This window comes from Danaus plexippus, chromosome 14 (assembly GCF_018135715.1).
Source record: "Danaus plexippus chromosome 14, MEX_DaPlex, whole genome shotgun sequence".
Lineage (NCBI taxonomy): Eukaryota > Metazoa > Arthropoda > Insecta > Lepidoptera > Nymphalidae > Danaus > Danaus plexippus.
This window is the reverse complement of record NC_083546.1, coordinates 7,725,624-7,745,265: the sequence shown is the minus strand read 5'-3', so window position 1 is coordinate 7,745,265 and position 19,642 is coordinate 7,725,624. Positions and strand designations below refer to the sequence as shown.

The following is a 19,642-nucleotide window of genomic DNA, read 5'->3' as shown; positions in this document are numbered from 1 at the left end:
AAACCGTTAGAGTTAGACAAAAATAATGTACCGTAGAATTGTTTGTCCTGCATAGTTCTAAATAACGGTCCGGGACAGCTTGTATCTATCTTATATGAGGAAGCCACTATGACCGAAACAGACCCATGAATATAATTTAATCTAACACTTTTAAAACTATATTTATCAATCTCTCATCAATATAAACACTTGTGGCTTTAAGTATTTAATGTTGATAAAATTTATCTATTTTATGTACAATAAGTAGTTTTTCCGAATATATTTTAAAAATAAACATCTGAAATGTTCAGATGTTTCTACAATATGTCCAAAGTAAAAAAAGTCAGTTAAACGCGGACGAAGCCGCGGGCAAAAGTTATTTTATTATCAAGTAAAAATATGAGACACGTTGACAATGTTTATTGAAGACTGACTGAAGATCGAGTCAGCGAGAGATACAAAAACAATTGCTGTAACTGGTATTGGTACAATTTTAAAACTTAAAACGGGTCTTGTAGTATAAAATAAAAATTATTTGATACAACACTTATAATGTGTAATATTATTTTGTGTGAATTAAATGAAATTAAAATTTAATTTCACATGGAGCCTCATATAATGGGTGTCTTAAAATATCATAGAACGCAACCATGCGGTTCGTACCCTTACCACAGATACCACGAGTTAAAAACGTCACATTGAAGTTTTGTCCACAATTAATATACGTATACATGACTGATACCATGAAAACTCTCTGTGTTAATTTCGGCGATGCGAGCTTAGTAAGGACACGGTATTGACAAAGGTTTGTCAAAAGTATGTATCTGTGGATTATGGCAAGGCGTATGATAAATATTAACCTTACATATTACATGCACAAGGTACATATTTGGTTGAGCAGTAAACATTTTTAATAATTGTTTGTTGACCATCAATGGGCAATGTCGTAAACAACATTAATTGCAATGATTTCAAGGGGCCTGTCTATATATCTTCTGTATCTGTATCTGTATCTGTATATATATCTCTCTTCTCCTACAATAAACTTTGATATTTCTAAAATATTCATGATTGCTCTGAGGATCTAAGACATAGCGGCGGCTTCAGCAATAGTATTTGGTAACCGTCTCCGAAGGGTCTCCGGGGTAGCCAGTGTCAACATCGCTGCGGTCAATGAGGTCACCCCAAATATAAGAGTTGGGAACGATCTCCAAAAGTCACTCTGTAAAAATTCGAGTCCTTTATGAGGTGAGAATAATTCGGCTAATGTCTGCTCAAAACATATTTGTCTTTTATTCACTGGTTATTACGCACTATTCAGAAGATTAAATAAATATTTGTTGTATATACATAACAAATATTTATATAAGTATTTGTAAAACCTTACCAACAAAGGAGTTAGGGGCGCCAAAACTGTGCCCACTCGAGCCACCATTGAGCATATACCAACTAAGGACCCTCGCGCTGATGTTGGCACCAACTCTGATGTGTACACGTATACAGAGTTAAAACACGCTGATATTGACAATTTACCGACCAAAAACATTGCCACTGAAGCAATTTTGTGATCTGTAATATAAAATAATTGAGTTATTACTTATAGAACTATGCTAAATAAAATTTGCAACCATTAAATATTCTTTATGTTGGTATTATTGGGCTAAATCTCTCACCCGTCGGTATAAACCCGATGCCAACACAACAAACGCCACAGAACAGAAAACCTCCCAGCAGTGTCTTTCGTCTGCCGATTCTATCCAACGTGATCACAGCAATAATATCTCCAGGTATTGTCACAAATGATGTTAAAGCGAAATTGGCATACTTATTACCAGGTAAGGACACAGAATTTATCATCAGACCGTAATACACAAAAGCTGCTGTAAACCACCACCAAGAGCAAACGATTACCCTGGAAACATGCAAAGCATTATAATGTATAAATCAAACACATTTTATGGTTAAAAAGTTTTGGCCCTAATTAATTTTTTTATAAACAACTATTTAAAAATTACGAAAGCATTACTCTTCCGCCTGCTCAGTAAACTTACTACACATAATTAGATTAAGTGTATAATCTTTTTTACAGAATACAGAATCAAGTCAATGAGCATATAAAAAAATTACCTTTTAAGAAGAATAGGTGACGAAACTAATAGTTTAATTGTGAACTTTTCTGTAGTACTTGCAGTTCCTTGTGTTATTTCCAATGTTTCTTTATTGACCTCGTCTATGACATTACAAGTTATAGCGAACTTATTCCAAGTCGCAATTTTCTGGAGAACTACTAATGCTTTATCTTTCCTGCCTGTAGTGAGCAACCAGCGCATACTTTCTTCTAATATATAAACGTATATGATGAATATGGGCGCTGGACAGTATATAATTAGGAAAAACTTTCTCCAATAGGGAACATTCCATACAATAAAATCCAAGATTAACTCCCCGATGGCCACAGAAGAGCCAACGGCAGCGGCGCCGATAATACGCTTATCAGATCCAATAATTTCAACAACTGTAAGTGGAATAAAATATATATAAACAATGTATTTTTTTTGTTATGACAGAAACAGTTGTTTATCTTAAATAATATTCATACTGAGCACGAAACAAGTGGTATAAGTTCCGGTCACGAGAAGTGCTTCAATGAATTCAATGAGCACGTATTGGAGGTATCCAGCTGGGCCGGTTGTCACTAGAGTCTTAAAAGCACCAACACACAGACTTAAAGAACTGATCATAATGGCCGTTCGACGACCCCAACTGTAAAAATATAACCAAAAGTTTGATAATAATTCAAATATATAATTGACATTAGCTAAACTATGTCTTGAAAGTATTCGGAAACAAAATACGATATTTTTAAAGGTTTTGTGTTTATTGAAATTTATTATTTTGAGGTTCATAAAAATGTCCATTAAAAGCTATTCCTTCACCAGTCGGATACAAAGCCCATAAGAGGCATGGCCACCAATACTCCTAAGTTGTGAATTGTGCCAACCAATGTCCTCTTCCACTCTTGACATGCCAGATCAAACTGAAAATATAGATCTTAATTATCCAGTGATTAAAGTTAAATAATTTAAATAAAACTAATATTTTCTGATTTACTAAGCGTTTTTCACTATTTTATCTACATACTTCCGACATTTCAGTTAGTTTACATCAACCGTGATCACGGCAGACGAGATAAAAATGTTAAATGATTTATTTAGATTTGAAAAAAAAAATTATTACAGGTAAGTGAATGACGCGTGAAAACTGAAAACATATAAATATAAGGTGTATTATGATGTATAATTAAACATAAATCCTGATTTCGTGACAATTCTATGAGACGAACCTCCTCAGCATTCCATGGATTCACCGTAGGGGTGACGGGTTCATCGCGTCCGTATATACATACATGTTTTCTTGTTTATTTTCTTTAAATATATTGATTGGATATAACAACAGTTATTCTGATTCACTTACCTCAGCAACGAAGGAATTCTTGTCTTCATAGATCCATTTATTGCACGAAATCTCTTTGTCAAAATTTTCTGGAGAGCAACTATCGTGGTGGAACAGTGGCCGGTAGCAGCGGTCATTTGTCAGATTTGATAACGTGCTTAGGAAGGATACGTTAGATGAACCACATTCAGGTACTGCACATCTTATTAACAGGACAAATCAGTCACATACATTTGTTTAAGGAAACAGTTTTTAAGTTTCCTTGCCTATATCGTCATTAATCTATTTTTTTTTGGAGCCAGAGGCAGAAGTAATAATAACAGATATACTCGTAAATAAAAAAAAAGAATCCAACTATTATCCATAATTCCCACTAAGCCTTTTTACAGTATTATTTTCTGGTTATCAATTTATTATAGTACCTGTAATTGCCAGAGGCTGCTGCAAATACAAAATTCGTGTTGCTCATCGCTGTACAGATGACCGGCAGGATCGCAAGCACGCTCTGCCATATCTGATACCTCCCGAACCCGCTCACTATCTCTGTCAATTTTTCTTCTATTGAAACCTTCACTATATCCCTGTCTCTTGTCTCCATAATGATGAATTTACTTTTGTTTTAATCAAAATTACTTGTGAAATGAATTATTAATATATATATTTATATACTGTATAGTTTTGGTCATTTTTATGTACCACTAATATAAAAAATACACAATTTTCACATCAAATGATACTCTTTGCGTAAATGCAATGAACATTTTCATGGTTTGTGAGAGGTTATATACAACGGTGTAAGTAATCGCCTGTATAGTAATGGCGAGTAATTCAGGCTATTACAATTTGCGAATTCTGTCACGATACACCTCACAATATGTATATTATGTTTAAATATCTCGTAAATCAAGTAACGTTTATATAAGATTATAGTAAAATAATATAAATTTATATTATAAGAATTTTTATGTAAAATTGTAATTTTTCTTTATTTTATTTTAAAATGCTCTTTCGTTATCATAGTAATTTGTAATTTTTATCTCCTTTATTTGTGAGGCCATGGTAAAAAAAATTAACGTTATCTCGTCAAAATATTCTATATTTATTACACATTATTATTGTTCTTCGTTTATTGAATACTGATATTTATTTTTAAACATCGACGCATCAAGACCTTGATAACGATGAATTTAAGTTATCACATTTTTTTGTTTTTTTTTCTTTATATTTCATAGCTTAGGCTGTGAATATTTTAAAATTATGTAAAATAATCCAATTCTTTTATAGTCTTTACTCTGTTATTTTAACGAAAACAATAAACAACAATGCATTTTTATTTATAATACTCGTAATGGATAGTGCTATGACTTAAAGCATGGATAAAGCAAAGAAATTGAGTCAGTCATTCAAGTCAGTGGGAAATCTGTCTGTAAATATTATAAATAATGACTGAAATGCTTTAAAAATATAATCTTACTATTGTAAGTATATGTAGGAGATTGGGAATTTCGAATAATATTAATTATTAATCAATAAACCACAGATTAAGATAAAATACAAAGAATACGTTTAATACGAAATGAAAGTTGGTTAAAGCGATTATAGGCTGTGAATGTCTTTGGCATTCTTTGGCTGGCTTTGTTTGGTTTCTGTTACTTTTTAACCTTAATGTTGATAATATTTATACGTATGTTATGTATTGCAGAAAATATTTAAACCTGTCTAGTATCTAGAAAACATGCATTCTAACGCAAAGCCAGAAATACTACATTAATTTTAAAACGCGTTGTTATAAAATTCATATCTGCCAAACACTTCCAAATTTCCACGAGCAAAATAGCATTTTCATTGTATTATTATTGACTCTTCACAACTAATCAAGACTAAAATAATTACTGCTTTTCTTTTGAAAACCTACTGAACAGTTAACATCAATGAATATATCGTTATTGGTTTTGTACAACTACTTCTTTGTTTCTGATATGCCAGTGCAGTTCTTTCTTAAACTTCCTGTTCGTGCCAAAAAAAACGTTGCATAATTTAAAAAAAAAAAAAACTCTATTAATCATTTTAAATGTCACCTACCGAATTTTTTTTTTTTTCATAAAATAACTTTTGGAACTCTGAAAAAATTTAAATAACGGAGTATTTTCAACAATTTTTTTACATTCTGGAATACATTACAACACAATTGAATGGCATCATGGTCCGGAATCACAGAAAAGGCGTTTAAAATTATTGGTAATTGGAATCCATTTTGTAATACAAATTATTTATTTATAAATAGCAAATGGCGCTGTGTGTTTTATTTTATTTAATAATTTTATATTAGTTTATTAGATACCGTTGAATGATATAGAAACTTCCCCTAAAAATGAAATGTTTCGGCATACAACAGAATTCCTCATCTTCACATGAATCACGGTAATTTATATACACATGTAGCTCTGGTTATGTTATTATTGTTTAGCAATTTTTGTATTGTTTTCGTAATTTTTACGCGGAAAACCAAAAAATTCATATAGATAAATGTATTATATAAATTTTACGCTCACAGTGAACGTTCAATAGACCGTTGCCAAAACACTAATGAATGTCGAATGTGTTAACTCATGGGATACTTGTAAATACAGTGACTAAAGACTATAATTATTAGTATAGTTTGATGACGAAGTGACCGAACGTTAAGCAATGTATATGTAATATATGTGCGTTTTGGTAATATAACGGTAGCTAACGAAAAGGTTGGACTACACGGAGTTCAAGAAAAGGGATGAATGGACTTTGGAGTGTAGGATCAACCTCACACTTGACACTCACACACACGCACATACGCACGCACACACACACACACGGCTATCCGTGTGCTGTCAAATCCGTGTGATATCTAGTGTAGGTGTGATGTCAAATTTGTGCGTTCCACGTGATTTTCTGGGTTTAAACCGGTTTATATTGCTTTAACTCCGCTCCGCACCTTCCGCACTTCACCCTTTGTACTGGTAGCAGAGTAACGTTATTTAGTACTAAATATTTAGTTTTTGTATTCTATTCATTCCTGGAATGGATCCTTTTTTTTTACGGGTGGGAAATCCTCATGGATACCACACGCCCCGGGGGGAGGCGTGTTTTTATGCCGGACTCCTACCGGCTAAAACCCACCCGGCTACCCTCAGCCGCCATAAGTGGAGCTACAAGGGGTCGCTTTCGCATTCTACCTCGTAGCCCCGGTGACAGTGACCCGCTCCTAGGGCGGGTCCCTTTTTAAGTGAGAGCGCTCCGGTAAACTTGAGCGCCCAACTCCTGGAGGCCATTGAAAGCAGGGCGGACGGTCCCCCGACCGGTGCGCCCTCTGGCCTCCTAGGTGGGCGGAAGGAGGTGGGCGTACCTCCTCATTCTCGCCCCGAGACGGCGGCGGCGCATCTGGTTTAAGTTGGCATCTGCCTCTCGGACCCGCTCCGCCTCCTCCTTCTGCTGCAAAACAGCTTCGCAGAAGGAGGTCATGACCCTCCAGTTCTCATCGCTCTCGAGCATGGACGTCAAGACGCTCGAGAGCGCGATCCTGAAATGGATCCTAACACGAATAAACGAAGCATATTTAAACCCTTTTTTTTTTGTTAATGCGGTGAAAGGTTTTACACCTACCCCTCCGTCTAGGGGAGACGGAGGATCTTATGTGGGATTCACGGCCCATGTTACCCACTAAAACACCAGCGGACACTCTCCTCACCGCCTGGTGCATCGACGCGTGAATCGCTCAAGGCATGCATCCGCGACGATCCGACGGCAGGCCGCGAACGGTTACCTCCCCCGAGGCCTCACTCCACGTGACAAGGAGCGTCTCCCCGCCTGGCGGGCTTACTTAATCGCGAGAGGGTTAACCCCTTACCCCTCCCACCCAAGCCCACGCGGTCAGTCTCCAACTACCAACCACCGAGTGCAAGCGTCCAACGGCAGACAGAGCGGAGACCGGACCTCCAAAGAGGCCCGAGTTTCCGTTCGCCGCATTCAGCGGCGACCCCCCCCCCCCCCCACCTCGTGACTGATTGCACCGGTTACTCGGTGGGCGATGGGGTCGTCACGTCCCGACGACAAACGCGACAGCGGCGGACGGCCGCCTCCTCCAAGGGCTGATCCCCAGCCCTGGACCAAGACCCCACAACGAGGTCAAGATCCCCCCCCGTGATTATTTTATTTTAAATCTAGAATAGCTCTCCCACTTATGTTATGTATCTAATGCAAAAATAATAAATTTCAATGCTAAAATTTTTTTTTCCGACTCTACTTTTATTGTCACTTACACTAATGCAAAGCTCAGCTTAAACCTCGCGGACTATAATATATTTTAGGGTTCAAGAGTCCCAATATAAATAAAAAACAATTTAAACAGGTTTTATTACAACTTTTCCTGACATGTTTTCCTGTTTTTCCTAAATCCGAAATATTATAAATGTAGATTAAAATGAAACCTAGATCTCGTTTAATAATTTAGTGATCTATATGTAGGAACTCGTATCTCTTATAGTAGGTAACTATAAGAGATACGAGTTCACTTTCGAGTGGAAGAATTTAGCGCAATGCCAATTGATAATTGACAAAATAAGTAACCGTGACAACCGAATACAGCGGATGAAGGTTTGCTAGGCTTTGTTGCTCTCTATATATTTTTATCGCTCTCTAATACTCGGCTCTCACTTTCGCTGCTGGTATCTATTATGTAAAAGATTAGACAAAAAACGATTTTTGTTTACATTTCATTTGGCTTATCTTATTGGCCTTAGGAGTTAAATATTCAAATACATAAAAAAGTCATTTGATACGTGTTGGTAGTAATTTACTACCTAATAAGTCTAGATAACATTGGTGTTGATAAGCAATTTCTAAGCTTGCCTAATTGCAATTACAGTTCGTTCACAGCGTGTCAGCTGTGTTGAAGGTGGCGTAGCTGAAATTAAACTATAAAATCGTGGCTATTTTTCGCGAAACATAAGACATTATGGTAAAAGAAAATAATTCCAAAAAAACCTTAGACCTAGATGAAGTGCTAACAAATGAGTTGGGAGAATTCGGAAAGTTTCAAATTGTAAACCTCCTTCTAGTTTGCTTTCCACTTCTGGTTGCAGCATTTCCGAGTGATTACATTTTCAGTGTTGCTGCAATTCCACATCGGTAATCGAAATATATATATTTTTTTATATATTTTTTTTCTCAAGCGTTATACCTAGCAACTGCTCTAATTTTAAGATGTCGTATACCCGAATGCGGAGAGGAGAATAAACAACAATTTTTTAGCCCTGATTGGATTTCAAATGCGATACCAGAAAGCGGTTCAGGATTAGCAAGTTGCGAAAGGTTTCTTCCACATTCGATATTCGACCACAATCAAACTGTGGGTTGTGACGATTTTGTGTATGCAAGAGATAATTCAGCCGTGTATGATGTGAGTCCGTGATTATATTTAATTATAAATTTTACAAGATATATTTATATACATTCCTATTTATTAATTTATTTTTTAATGTGGTTCTAAGTTCAATCTGGGTTGTCAAGAATGGTTAAGAGTTTTGGTGGGCACCCTCGGCAATGTTGGTACTCTGCTGGTTCTTCCATTCACTGGGTTCATATCAGATCGGTTTGGGCGCAGACTGGCTTTAGTGATCAGTGCCTTTAATATTGCACTATTTGGCTTAATCCGAGCTTTTTCAACGAGCTATACAATGCTAATAATTACCCAAATTATACAAACAACACTAGGAGGAGGAATTTATAGCTCAGCCTATATATACGGTAAATATTTATTTCAAAATAAACTATATTTATCCTTGTTTTGTTTATTGTTAATATGATAGGTTTCATTTATTTAAGGAGTTATAAAGAATAGGCTTTATAATTGTAGCGTCTAATAGAATAAATGAGCTGTTAACGTCAAATTTAAAATACTAGTATCCATTGGCACAATTACTTTTATTGATTTAGGCATCATAAGAAGATGTTGACTTAACCTGAAGTATAAAAATATAAACCAAAAAAGTATTTTAAATTGATCAATTTAGTACACATCATGTGCGCATCACTTTATAGTTTAAATTATTAAAAAACAGTGAGTTTTTTAAGGAATAATTCTTTCTGTTTCAGGTGCAGAACTTGTAGGACCTAATTATCGGGTATCTGCTACCACGGTGATAGGTCTCTTGTTTTCTGTAGGACTCGTATTGCTTGGAATGTTGGCATGGGTCATTCAACAGTGGCGCATCCTTTTGATGGTTCTTTATATTCCGCCTTTTCTTTTAATTAGTTACTACTGGCTTCTGCCAGAGAGTGTTCGATGGTTAATTTCGAAAAAAAAGTTTCTAGACGCCAGAAAAGTTTTAGAGAACGTTGCCAGAATAAACAAAACTAAAATAAGTGAAGAGTCCTTAAAAGCTTTATTAGACTCACCACAATCCGTTGCTGCTGAGGTAAGTAAAGTGTAAACTAGTTTATATATATATATATATATATATATATTATTTACATATTTTTTCATTTTTAGAACGACAATATAGGCGTGTTTCTAAAGGTGATCCGATCTCGTGTCTTACTACAACGAGGTTGTACTACCCCAATCTGGTGGATCACAGCAACATTCGTGTACTATGGACTATCCATTAACTCGACAAGTTTGTCTGATACGATGTACTTGAATTATATTTTAACTATGTACTTCCATTGAACTCCCAGGTGGCATTTGTGTAATTTTTGCTTTAAATTGGTGGGGCAGAAAAAAAACGCTATTCCTGGGGTATATTCTCTGCGGTATATGCAATATTGTTTTTGTCTTTGTTCCAACCGGTAAGTTACTAATGGACAACAATATTTTAAGATAACTAAACTCGGTCAACCGAACTTCCAAAGTAATAGATAATTTATCTAAATGAAACCAATATTTTTCGGATAAACTACGCGGATTTTTATTATTTAAAAAACTACATAATCCCGACGTTTCGGTTACTTTTCAGCAACCGTGATCTCGTCTGCCCGTGATTAACGTCGGGATTATGTAGTTTTTTAAATAATAAAAATCCGCGTAGTTTATCCGAAAAATATTAGTTTCATTTGATTGAATAAAACTCGCGAAAATCTTAGATCTCATTAGATAATTTATCTACTTGTTAAATTATGACAAAATTCTAAAAATCTTTTAGGGCCTAATGTTAATGTAATAAGTTTGTGTTTCAGATATGTATGTCTTGCGACTTATAATTTATCTCTTGGGTAAATTCTGTATATCAGCTGTACTGGCGGCTGTATATCTTTACACGTCAGAATTGTATCCAACAGAATATCGGCACACTTTACTTGCCTTCTCGTCTATGATAGGTCGGCTTGGATCTATTCTAGCGCCTCTCACCCCTGTACTTGTAAGAATTTCATGTGTTTATGAAAAATCTAAAGTTTTTTTCTTTTCCTTTATGGTTTCCTAAACAATATAGAGTTATTTATAGTTATAATTCAAGGAAATTTATATTACAGGAAGATGGCCTATTATGAAAAAATCATTCACTGCTTTATACATACTATTTTCAGTCACTGTATTGGCATGGCATACCCTCGCTTATGTTTGGAGTGATGGGTCTGATATCTGGTCTGCTGGTTTTAACTCAGCCAGAAACACAAAACACCCGGCTACCTGACACGCTGGCGGAAGCCGAGGCTCTTGGTACAGAAACAAAAATATCTTGACCGTATCACTGACACAATCTCTTAATTTAACTTATAATTTATAATCAATAAGATTTATGACAGTAAAATCATTATTTTTATACGCATTTTTATTATATTATATATACATAATCCCGACGTTTCGGTTCCTTTGTAGCAACCGCGATCACGGCCAGACGAGATGAAAGTTTTATATTTTTTGTGACTGTAGGAAATATTGTATTCTTAGAAACAAGGTAAGAATTGACTTTTTAAAAAATAACATTCGATACAATTCCACCGCTAATTTATTAAATTTACACAAAAATAAAAACAATTCTAAATGAATAACTTTCAACTATCTTGATTTAAACTAATCGTTAAATGAAATCCGAATATAACACAATCGAAAGATTTAAACACACTTCTAAAATCTACTAAAGACTAAACTATCACACCAACGCGCGTTACGAACGAAAAAAGAGCCCTGATGTCCTCTGACAACGGCTTATATGTCGTTTGAGTCTCTCCTACCCTCTCATATTCCTACATTGATTCTCTCCTACCCTCTCATATTTCTACAGTATATAAAAAATCATTCATACGTATCTTTTTAAATATTCTATGCAACGTCGATTTATATTTTCGAAACACTATCTTTACTATAAGACAAAGAAAATAACAGAATATGTAATGGTCTTTGAGACTACTTAAGATGTTAAGGACACTTTTATGACAAAGGCGCTTATAGCTTTAAAAGTTGTCCAACTTTATTCGACAACAATATTTATATAATTAAAGAGTAACAAGGAAGACTTATAATTTTTGTCGGAATAATGATAATTTATATAAATGATTACTTTCAGATGATAAAAATGTTTATGATGGCATATTTTATTCCAAGTTCACGAGCATTTATTCTAACAGAAGATTAAGAGATAACGTATTTAATCTGTGTTTGCCTTTTTGGTCTATCTACTGATGTTTTATTGAAGTTGAAACTGCTGCTTATAAGTGTGTTGTTTAAATGTTTTATATATTAGTATTACGCAATTAACGGTTTCTTTACTATAATTTCAATGTATCATCCATACTTTTAAAACTTTTAGGATAATAAAAATAAAATAAAGAATAATATAATCTTTTAGTATAAAAACGTTGCCTTTCATAGAATAGTTTTTTTTTTTTAAATACAAACAAATAAAAGAACGTACAAGGTTAGAAAAATTGTCTTCTATGTTTTGGCCAATTAAAGATTTTTATTTTTTTTTTATGTTAAAAAGTAATAAGTATTTTGAATAACTGTAAAGGTTTAATGATCTAGTTTTAAATGTTCAAACAGAATCTTCTTGGTCTTCATTCACCGGACCGAACGGAATATTTATGAAGTATTTTCCTGGAAATAATGCACGTGAACAAAGGATCAGATCCAAGCCTGACACAAGAAAGAATAAAGGCAAAGCAACAGTATTAATTTCCACTCATTTCACTGGAAACTTTCGCAATTATGTCAGATTTAATAGCCTTGCTAGTAACTAGAATCGATATCATTAGCGTCTTAATAATTTCAGTTTCGAACTGTAACTTGGCGCTTTAACTCACTAAGACTCATAAAATTACATATAAAACTAAAATTTTAAGGCAAAATACACAATGACATACAGCACGATGTGACAAAGCTTGAAGTAGACACAGGCTCTCTTTAAAAAATGTGACAGCGATAGAGGAGTTTGCATTCAAAACAAGAGACCAGCAAAAAAAGCAAGATTTTGTTTTCTAGAAAAGGATTCGTCGACAGAGAAAATAGAAAAGAAAAAGAAAAGAAGCCAGAAACACAGATCGATCACGATGAGACAACTTTTTGTTTTGTTTGATTATAGAAACTGAAAGGTTTGGGTCTCTCGTGTCTGGGTAAGGTTGAAAAATCATATACTTATGATTTTAATATAATTTTGGAATCCAATTTTTTTTGATGATCTTGTAACATGTATACTAATCATAGAAAATAAATATTTTATTCATTTCAGATGATATGATGATCCTATAAAAATCTTAAGGTCTAACTCTCACACAATTCTATTCAAATTCTTTCAAAAAAAAAGGATCCATAGCTGACATATTCTTCACAAGTTTTCCCCTTAACTCGATTTCTCTAAAAGAAATTTATACAGCATTCATTTATACCCAATCGGAGAACATACCAATTTATATTTGTAATCAAAAAAAAGACTAAAGTTTCTAAAATTGTGGTAGTTAAACTCCTGTTCGACTTGCAGTTTTAACATCAAAAATATTTTCATTAATTAGAGTTTCAGATCCACACTACAAGCTAAATATGATGTTACTTAAAATAGATTTAGATCAACACTTTCTTTGTAAGTATAAAACATTTATACACCTTTCTCTTTTATTATAGCATCAGTAATTTGTTACGTTAAGGCTCGTGATAATTTGGACAACTCCTGAAATAAATAAAAGGCAAAAGCTTTGATCAGAAAAAATATATAAGACTACTGTTACATATTACAAAGTGAGCGCCATACTTTCCCTCTTGCTTTGTCTCTTTTTACTTCTCCCCCCCCCCCTAAGATTTGTTAAACGTTTAACCGACCTTGTTGAATCTCGCGTAAGAAGTTTCTCTTCAAAAATAATTATAAAAGAAATAAAAACCTATTTTTCTGATATTACTACTTCCTAAACCTCACTTAAATCTAATCAAATTAATTTATTTTACAATCTCTATAAAATAAGTTAGATGTGGATACTGAATGCAATACGTATATATGTACTATGGTGTTTGCACAACTGCGTGACTACACTTTTAAAGACGTAGTGTTATGAAGAATAGCAATGTCAAAGCAATTTTATTCTATATATATATATACATATATTACTATATATTTATCTGAAATTTTACTTTATACCTAAATGAAATTGTCAATATGGATAAAGTGGGCAATTTTGTCAGAATAGCGGGAGGTTGTGAAAATATGCATTTAACCTTATTAATTGATTGATGTCTTTGCTCTTTGAAATAACTTTAGGGTACCCTATTTGTATCCGACTTACATATATTATAAATCAAATTATTCAAAAGTTCCTGAGGATGTATGGACGTTTGTCACTCTTTCACATAAAAACTTATAAGCCGATTTTGTTTAAACTTTACAGGAATGTAGAACAGATGTCAGACTAAGACATAGGTAACAACATATCCAGGAATTTCATGGAGTTCCCGTGAGGTCACGCATAATAGTTGCATTATGTATAAAGTCCCATGAGACTATAAGTGTCGCTAGCAGTTTCTTACCATATCTTTTGTTTGAACACCAATACATTTCTGTCTGAGCCCAACTCCGATGTAATATTTAATAACAGCGTTTTATCTTAAAACATAATATTTCCATAACAGTTCGGTCGTGGCTGTAGACACGGCGATTATCACCCAGTCAGTTGGACGAAATAAACTTAATATATAAATAATATTATCATTTTTGAGACAGATATTTAAGTGTTATAGTCTGGCGATATTTTGAATCTTTTACTACAAGTCACAAGAGTTGAAATGCAATGAACAGTGAGTACATTGCAACAAAAACAAAATAACAGTGTATTTTACACGTAAGGTATTACCTGCAAATACCTTAACGATTATAATTTATAGTACGTACCATAAACCATTATTAGTACAAAAAAATACCTACTTAATTTGTGACTGAAAAACGACTTCATTGTATTTTGGTTTCTTTTTGTTCCCGTTACATTTTTATATCAAATACTTTTATCGTAGTCAATATCAAAAATGCTAAGTTAAGTATAAATTAAATTAAATAGTAACATTAAAAATAGAACATACGTAATTGTTTGCCTTAAAAATAAGCATACGTTAAAGATTGCTACTATTTTTTTACAGCCGAACTTGACACATCTCCTCCGTCCGTGATCTCGGTTGCTGAAGAGTAACCGAAACGTAGGGAGTATGTAGTTTTGAAAATAATAAAATACGGATAGTAATCCGAAAAATATTAGTTTCATTTAAATGAATACTCGCGAGAGTCTTAGATCTCATTGTGCGAACGGACAACATTCAAACAAATAAACAAAAAAGAACTGGCTTAAAGAAGCTATGTCTCATCTTATATATGAGAGAATCTCAAAAATATCATAGAAACAATAGGGGAAGGAAAGTCTTTGACGAATACTTCCATACTTAATACTAATTTTATAAAACAAATTAATAAATCAGAAAGCAGATTTACTACACACGTGAATCTTTATATAAAAAACTGTTCCGTTGCATTTGAGAATTTAAATATTGTAATTAAGAAACATATAAACCATTCAATCTTGATCAAAGCACGTTTGATTGAAGCGTTGGTGTAATGACCTCATCACAAGCACAAAACAATGAACAAGAGACGTTAACGGAATAAGCGAATTGATTGGAACGGTTGCAACGTCCATAAATAAGTACAAACATATTAATAATAATAATATTGTAAACTTACAAATATATAGATATATAAATTTAGCGAAAGCACATCTAAATGAACAAAAGGTTTTTTGAATTTTCTACGTCGTTACAATACATTTTATTTCAAGTTTCCAATCTTGCCGCAAAAAAATATTTAATATTAATTATACATCGCGTTTAAAGTTAGAAAATGATAGTTTTATTAACACTATAAAAACTAATTTTCATAATAGTTAAATTGATTTAAATGAACTATTCAGCCTCACTTCTATTTTTATAATTACGTAAGAAGCTATTGTACATGATATATTGTATACATGGCAATTATACATAGTTACAATTTGATTGATAAGTTAAATTTTTTTATTAAAATTAATATTTTTATCACGTTTTTTTTTTTGTTATGTATAACTAACTATTTATGTAAGATAAGTTCTGCTGGTTCAATTTATCTTATCTCTTAGTCTATTTCATCTCACGTTCCGTAAAGCTAGATCGCAAATATAGTTGACTACTATGAGTATTAACATTATGTTTCTTTATTATAAAATATTCACTTGCAAACACTACCACAAGTTTTCACTGTTGAACTCAATAAAGTTTTAATTTTTCTATCTATAAATCACACATGATAGTATCAACGCGGAAATAAATAAACTCGAATCTTTCTGTGACAAGTTTGACACCCGTGGTAAGGGACAGAATTTTTAATTTATCGAGCGAGTCGTTTTTAAACGATATAAAAATGTGTTTAGCACATATACTACAAAAAATTTATACCTACTTCTAATTAATTTATAATCATAAAAGTAGAAAACGAGAATAACTATTGAGTAATTTAGACAACAAACTCGGGGTCTGATAAAAGAGTTCTACGTTAGTGTAAATATAATTACGATGTTTTTTTTTAAACAGCTCAAGAGTGGGGACCGACCAATCAGACATGACCTTATCAACGTTATTAGACGAACTTTATATCAGAACCGCGGTCCGCAACACAAGTCGGTGAAGGGTCAACTAAAATGTAACATCAACAGATAAAGACTCGTTTTTTCATATAAAAAAATCATCATTACTATAATCGACATAATTTAATATGTCAGTATAGTTATTAAATAGGAACGGTCGATACATACTTGTACAGTGAGTGAAAAAGTTGAAAAGGTAGGTTGTGATTGATTATATTGAAATACCATAAAAACTTTATAAAACAATTTTTTTAAGACATCAGTGAGTATAGCTACTATATCACTTAAATTGATTATTACTCCTCGTATGTTTTTACGAATACAATGACAAGTAATAATGTACAGTTTATAAAATATTCATTTCCTGTTATTATGTTAATCTTTCAGTTAAACACTACACACTGGAATTATATTAAGGATGATAACTGTTAAATTATCTTAGATATTATATATGAATAGAGTATAGAAACAGTAATAATACTATAATACTATATATACTAATACAATGGACAACGATAAGTGTGTCAACGTAAACAAACCCAAAGAGAAACCATTGGATCTTGACGATGTCTTAATAAACGAGTTGGGCCAGTTTGGAAGGTTTCAGCTCAGAAACTTAGCGCTTCTAGCTATACCGCTCATGATGTCCGCATTCATTAACGAATATGTATTCTCGGCTATGGCCGTAAAGCACAGGTAAATCAGATATTAATAGTTACAAAACATGTTAATGATATAATAAATGTACACATTAAAAATAATTTCCGAAATATAACAGTTACATTGAATAATGAATTATTTATTAAAAAGCATGTCCTCATAGACTATTCGATATTTATCATCATTGCAAAATATTACAGATGTCGTATACCAGAATGTGGGGATACTAATGTAACCCACCAGATCGATCCTTTTTGGCTCAATAATACCGTGCCCCCTTCAGCAACAGGGCTGTCTAGTTGTGAAAGATATGCTCCTAAGAGTATCGATATAATTCCTGGAGACTTCGAAGAAAAAGACACATGTCCTACAACACTATTTGATAACAATCATGTTATTCCCTGTGACGCTGGCTATGTGTATGAGTCTACTAATTCTGTCGTATACGAAGTGAGTGAAATTAACATGTACCACATACAAATTATTTGAAAAGTTTAATAGTCAATGAACTCAAAAATTAGATAAAATAATCGTTTAACATAAGACATCTATCGATAATTTTTGTAACTTATTTCCTCAGTTCGATCTTGGATGCCAAGACTGGCTAAGAGCTCTGGCAGGAACATTGAATAGCATCGGCACATTGCTAGTGTTGCCAATCACTGGCTACATATCAGATCGTTTTGGGCGTAGATTGGTTCTTATACTGAATATTTTTAACTTGGGATTGTTTGGTCTATTGAGGGCATTCTCTGTCAATTATACCATGTATCTGATACTGCAAATAGTTCAAACCACCCTAGGATCTGGCACTGTGAGCGCGGGATATATCCTCGGTAATGACTTCATCTTTGTATGAGATGCTGATATCATAATTTTACTCATAATTGTTTGGTATAATTGCAGCTGCTGAACTTATTGGACCAAAGTATCGTGTGCTGGGAATAGCCACATTATCTTCCATGTTTGCAACCGGACAGATCGTGATGGCAAGCGTCGCATGGCTGACACCATCGTGGCGCGCTATGCTCATTGCTCTTCATATTCCTTGTTTTTTTATTGTAACATACTTCTGGCTATTATCTGAAAGCGTCCGATGGCTGCTGTCAAAAAGAAAATTTGAGAAAGCTAAAAAAGTTCTAGAATCTGTGGCTAGAATTAATAGAACACAAATTAGCAATAAATCTATGGAAGCACTTATGAATCCTCCTACAAAAACAGTGACTACATCTTCAAAAGTGAGTTTTATAGCTTTGCATTTTTCTTTGAGTTAATCAGTTTCAAATAGAATTTCTCTATCTACTAACCGTATTTTTTCTTCAGAAAGGCCTTATTACTTCAATTCTCCATTCAAAAATTTTACTGAGAAGAATATGCACTACTCCTATTTGGTGGATAACGGCCTGTTTTGTTTACTATGGACTGTCTATAAATTCCACGAGTCTCTCGGAATCTAAATATTCAAACTACATATTGACATGTGCAATAGAAATACCAGGGTTCTTTACAGCGACTGTTGTTTTAAACAAAATCGGAAGAAGAGCCACACTGTCGACATGTTTCTTCTTCGGTGCCGTTTGTAACCTAGCGTTTATTTTGATATCGCCTAGTAAGTACAAATTTTTAATATATTAAAAATCTGTGAAAATTCTAAACTAAAAATGTTCTTAAATAATTATATTATATAAAATATTTCTAGATCTTTATGTTCTCCGCTTGATATTCTATCTGCTCGGAAAGTTTAGTATTTCAACGTCCATGACAGCACTGTATCTGTACACTTCAGAACTCTATCCAACTGAGTACCGTCATAGTTTGCTTGCTTTTTCTTCAATGATCGGCCGAATCGGATCAATCACTGCTCCACTCACACCTGTACTTGTAAGTTTTAATAACCTCCCCAATTAGAATTATACAGCTAAAAATATTTTCTATCGCTGTATTTGATTTATATTTTTCACATTTATAGATGAATTACTGGCACGGAATACCGTCCCTGATGTTCAGCGCTATGGGGATCCTGTCGGGTATATTGGTGCTGACACAGCCAGAAACACTTGGCACAAAGTTGCCAGATACCCTGGAAGAGGCTGAATCTCTTGGCAATACTCAAAATATGACTTAAAGCAGGATATTTCCCGAACCAGACGTACATTAAGGAACCGAAATCGGTAGCTATGACTGATGAATGAACAAAATGATTATAATTATTTTTATTAGTAAAGTGTTATGTTCATAATAATTTAATTGTAAAACTTACCTCAGTAATGCTCTAGCATTAGCCTGCTAAGAATTATTCGATGATATTTAGTTTTTAAATAGTTACAAAAAAAAACTTTACTTTAGCATAGTACTAGAATAAATGTTTTGTGAAAATATCTAATTCTCTAAATAAACTTTTTCGTACTTCAATTCTTTAGAACTTTTTTATTTT

General features: G+C 33.4%; 3 protein-coding genes across 4 annotated transcripts; 2 read left to right on the top strand and 1 right to left on the bottom strand.

Annotated features, from left to right (window-relative positions):
- Positions 1-1,001: 1,001 nt before the first annotated feature.
- On the bottom strand, positions 1,002-4,189 carry LOC116769694 (organic cation transporter protein-like). 2 transcript variants are annotated; one of them, XM_032660863.2, is made up of 8 exons: positions 3,855-4,189; positions 3,454-3,634; positions 2,916-3,016; positions 2,579-2,742; positions 2,107-2,494; positions 1,653-1,891; positions 1,367-1,548; positions 1,002-1,201 (listed from the first exon to the last, which is right to left on the bottom strand). In XM_032660863.2, the coding sequence occupies exons 1-8, from the start codon at positions 4,028-4,030 to the stop codon at positions 1,064-1,066; spliced, it is 1,569 nt and encodes a 522-aa protein (XP_032516754.2). In that variant the 5' UTR covers positions 4,031-4,189; the 3' UTR covers positions 1,002-1,063. The 2 variants fall into 2 exon arrangements, with proteins under 2 accessions (XP_032516754.2, XP_032516755.2); XM_032660864.2 differs by having other exon boundaries at positions 3,454-3,589.
- A 4,156-nt stretch (positions 4,190-8,345) lies between these two features.
- Positions 8,346-11,205, top strand: LOC116769691 (organic cation transporter protein-like). Its single transcript, XM_032660858.2, is given in 8 exon segments — positions 8,346-8,595; positions 8,671-8,866; positions 8,958-9,213; positions 9,562-9,884; positions 9,959-10,126; positions 10,128-10,257; positions 10,645-10,826; positions 10,993-11,205. Coding segments are annotated over 8 exon segments (1,584 nt in total). The 5' UTR covers positions 8,346-8,422; the 3' UTR covers positions 11,149-11,205.
- A 5,312-nt stretch (positions 11,206-16,517) lies between these two features.
- Positions 16,518-19,620, top strand: LOC116769695 (solute carrier family 22 member 7-like). The gene is made up of 8 exons (XM_061522492.1): positions 16,518-16,744; positions 16,936-17,244; positions 17,409-17,658; positions 17,789-18,044; positions 18,115-18,446; positions 18,532-18,817; positions 18,908-19,089; positions 19,178-19,620. Exons 2-8 carry the CDS (start codon positions 17,054-17,056, stop codon positions 19,331-19,333), a joined length of 1,653 nt encoding a protein of 550 aa, XP_061378476.1. The 5' UTR covers positions 16,518-16,744; positions 16,936-17,053; the 3' UTR covers positions 19,334-19,620.
- The last annotated feature ends 22 nt before the right edge of the window (positions 19,621-19,642 follow it).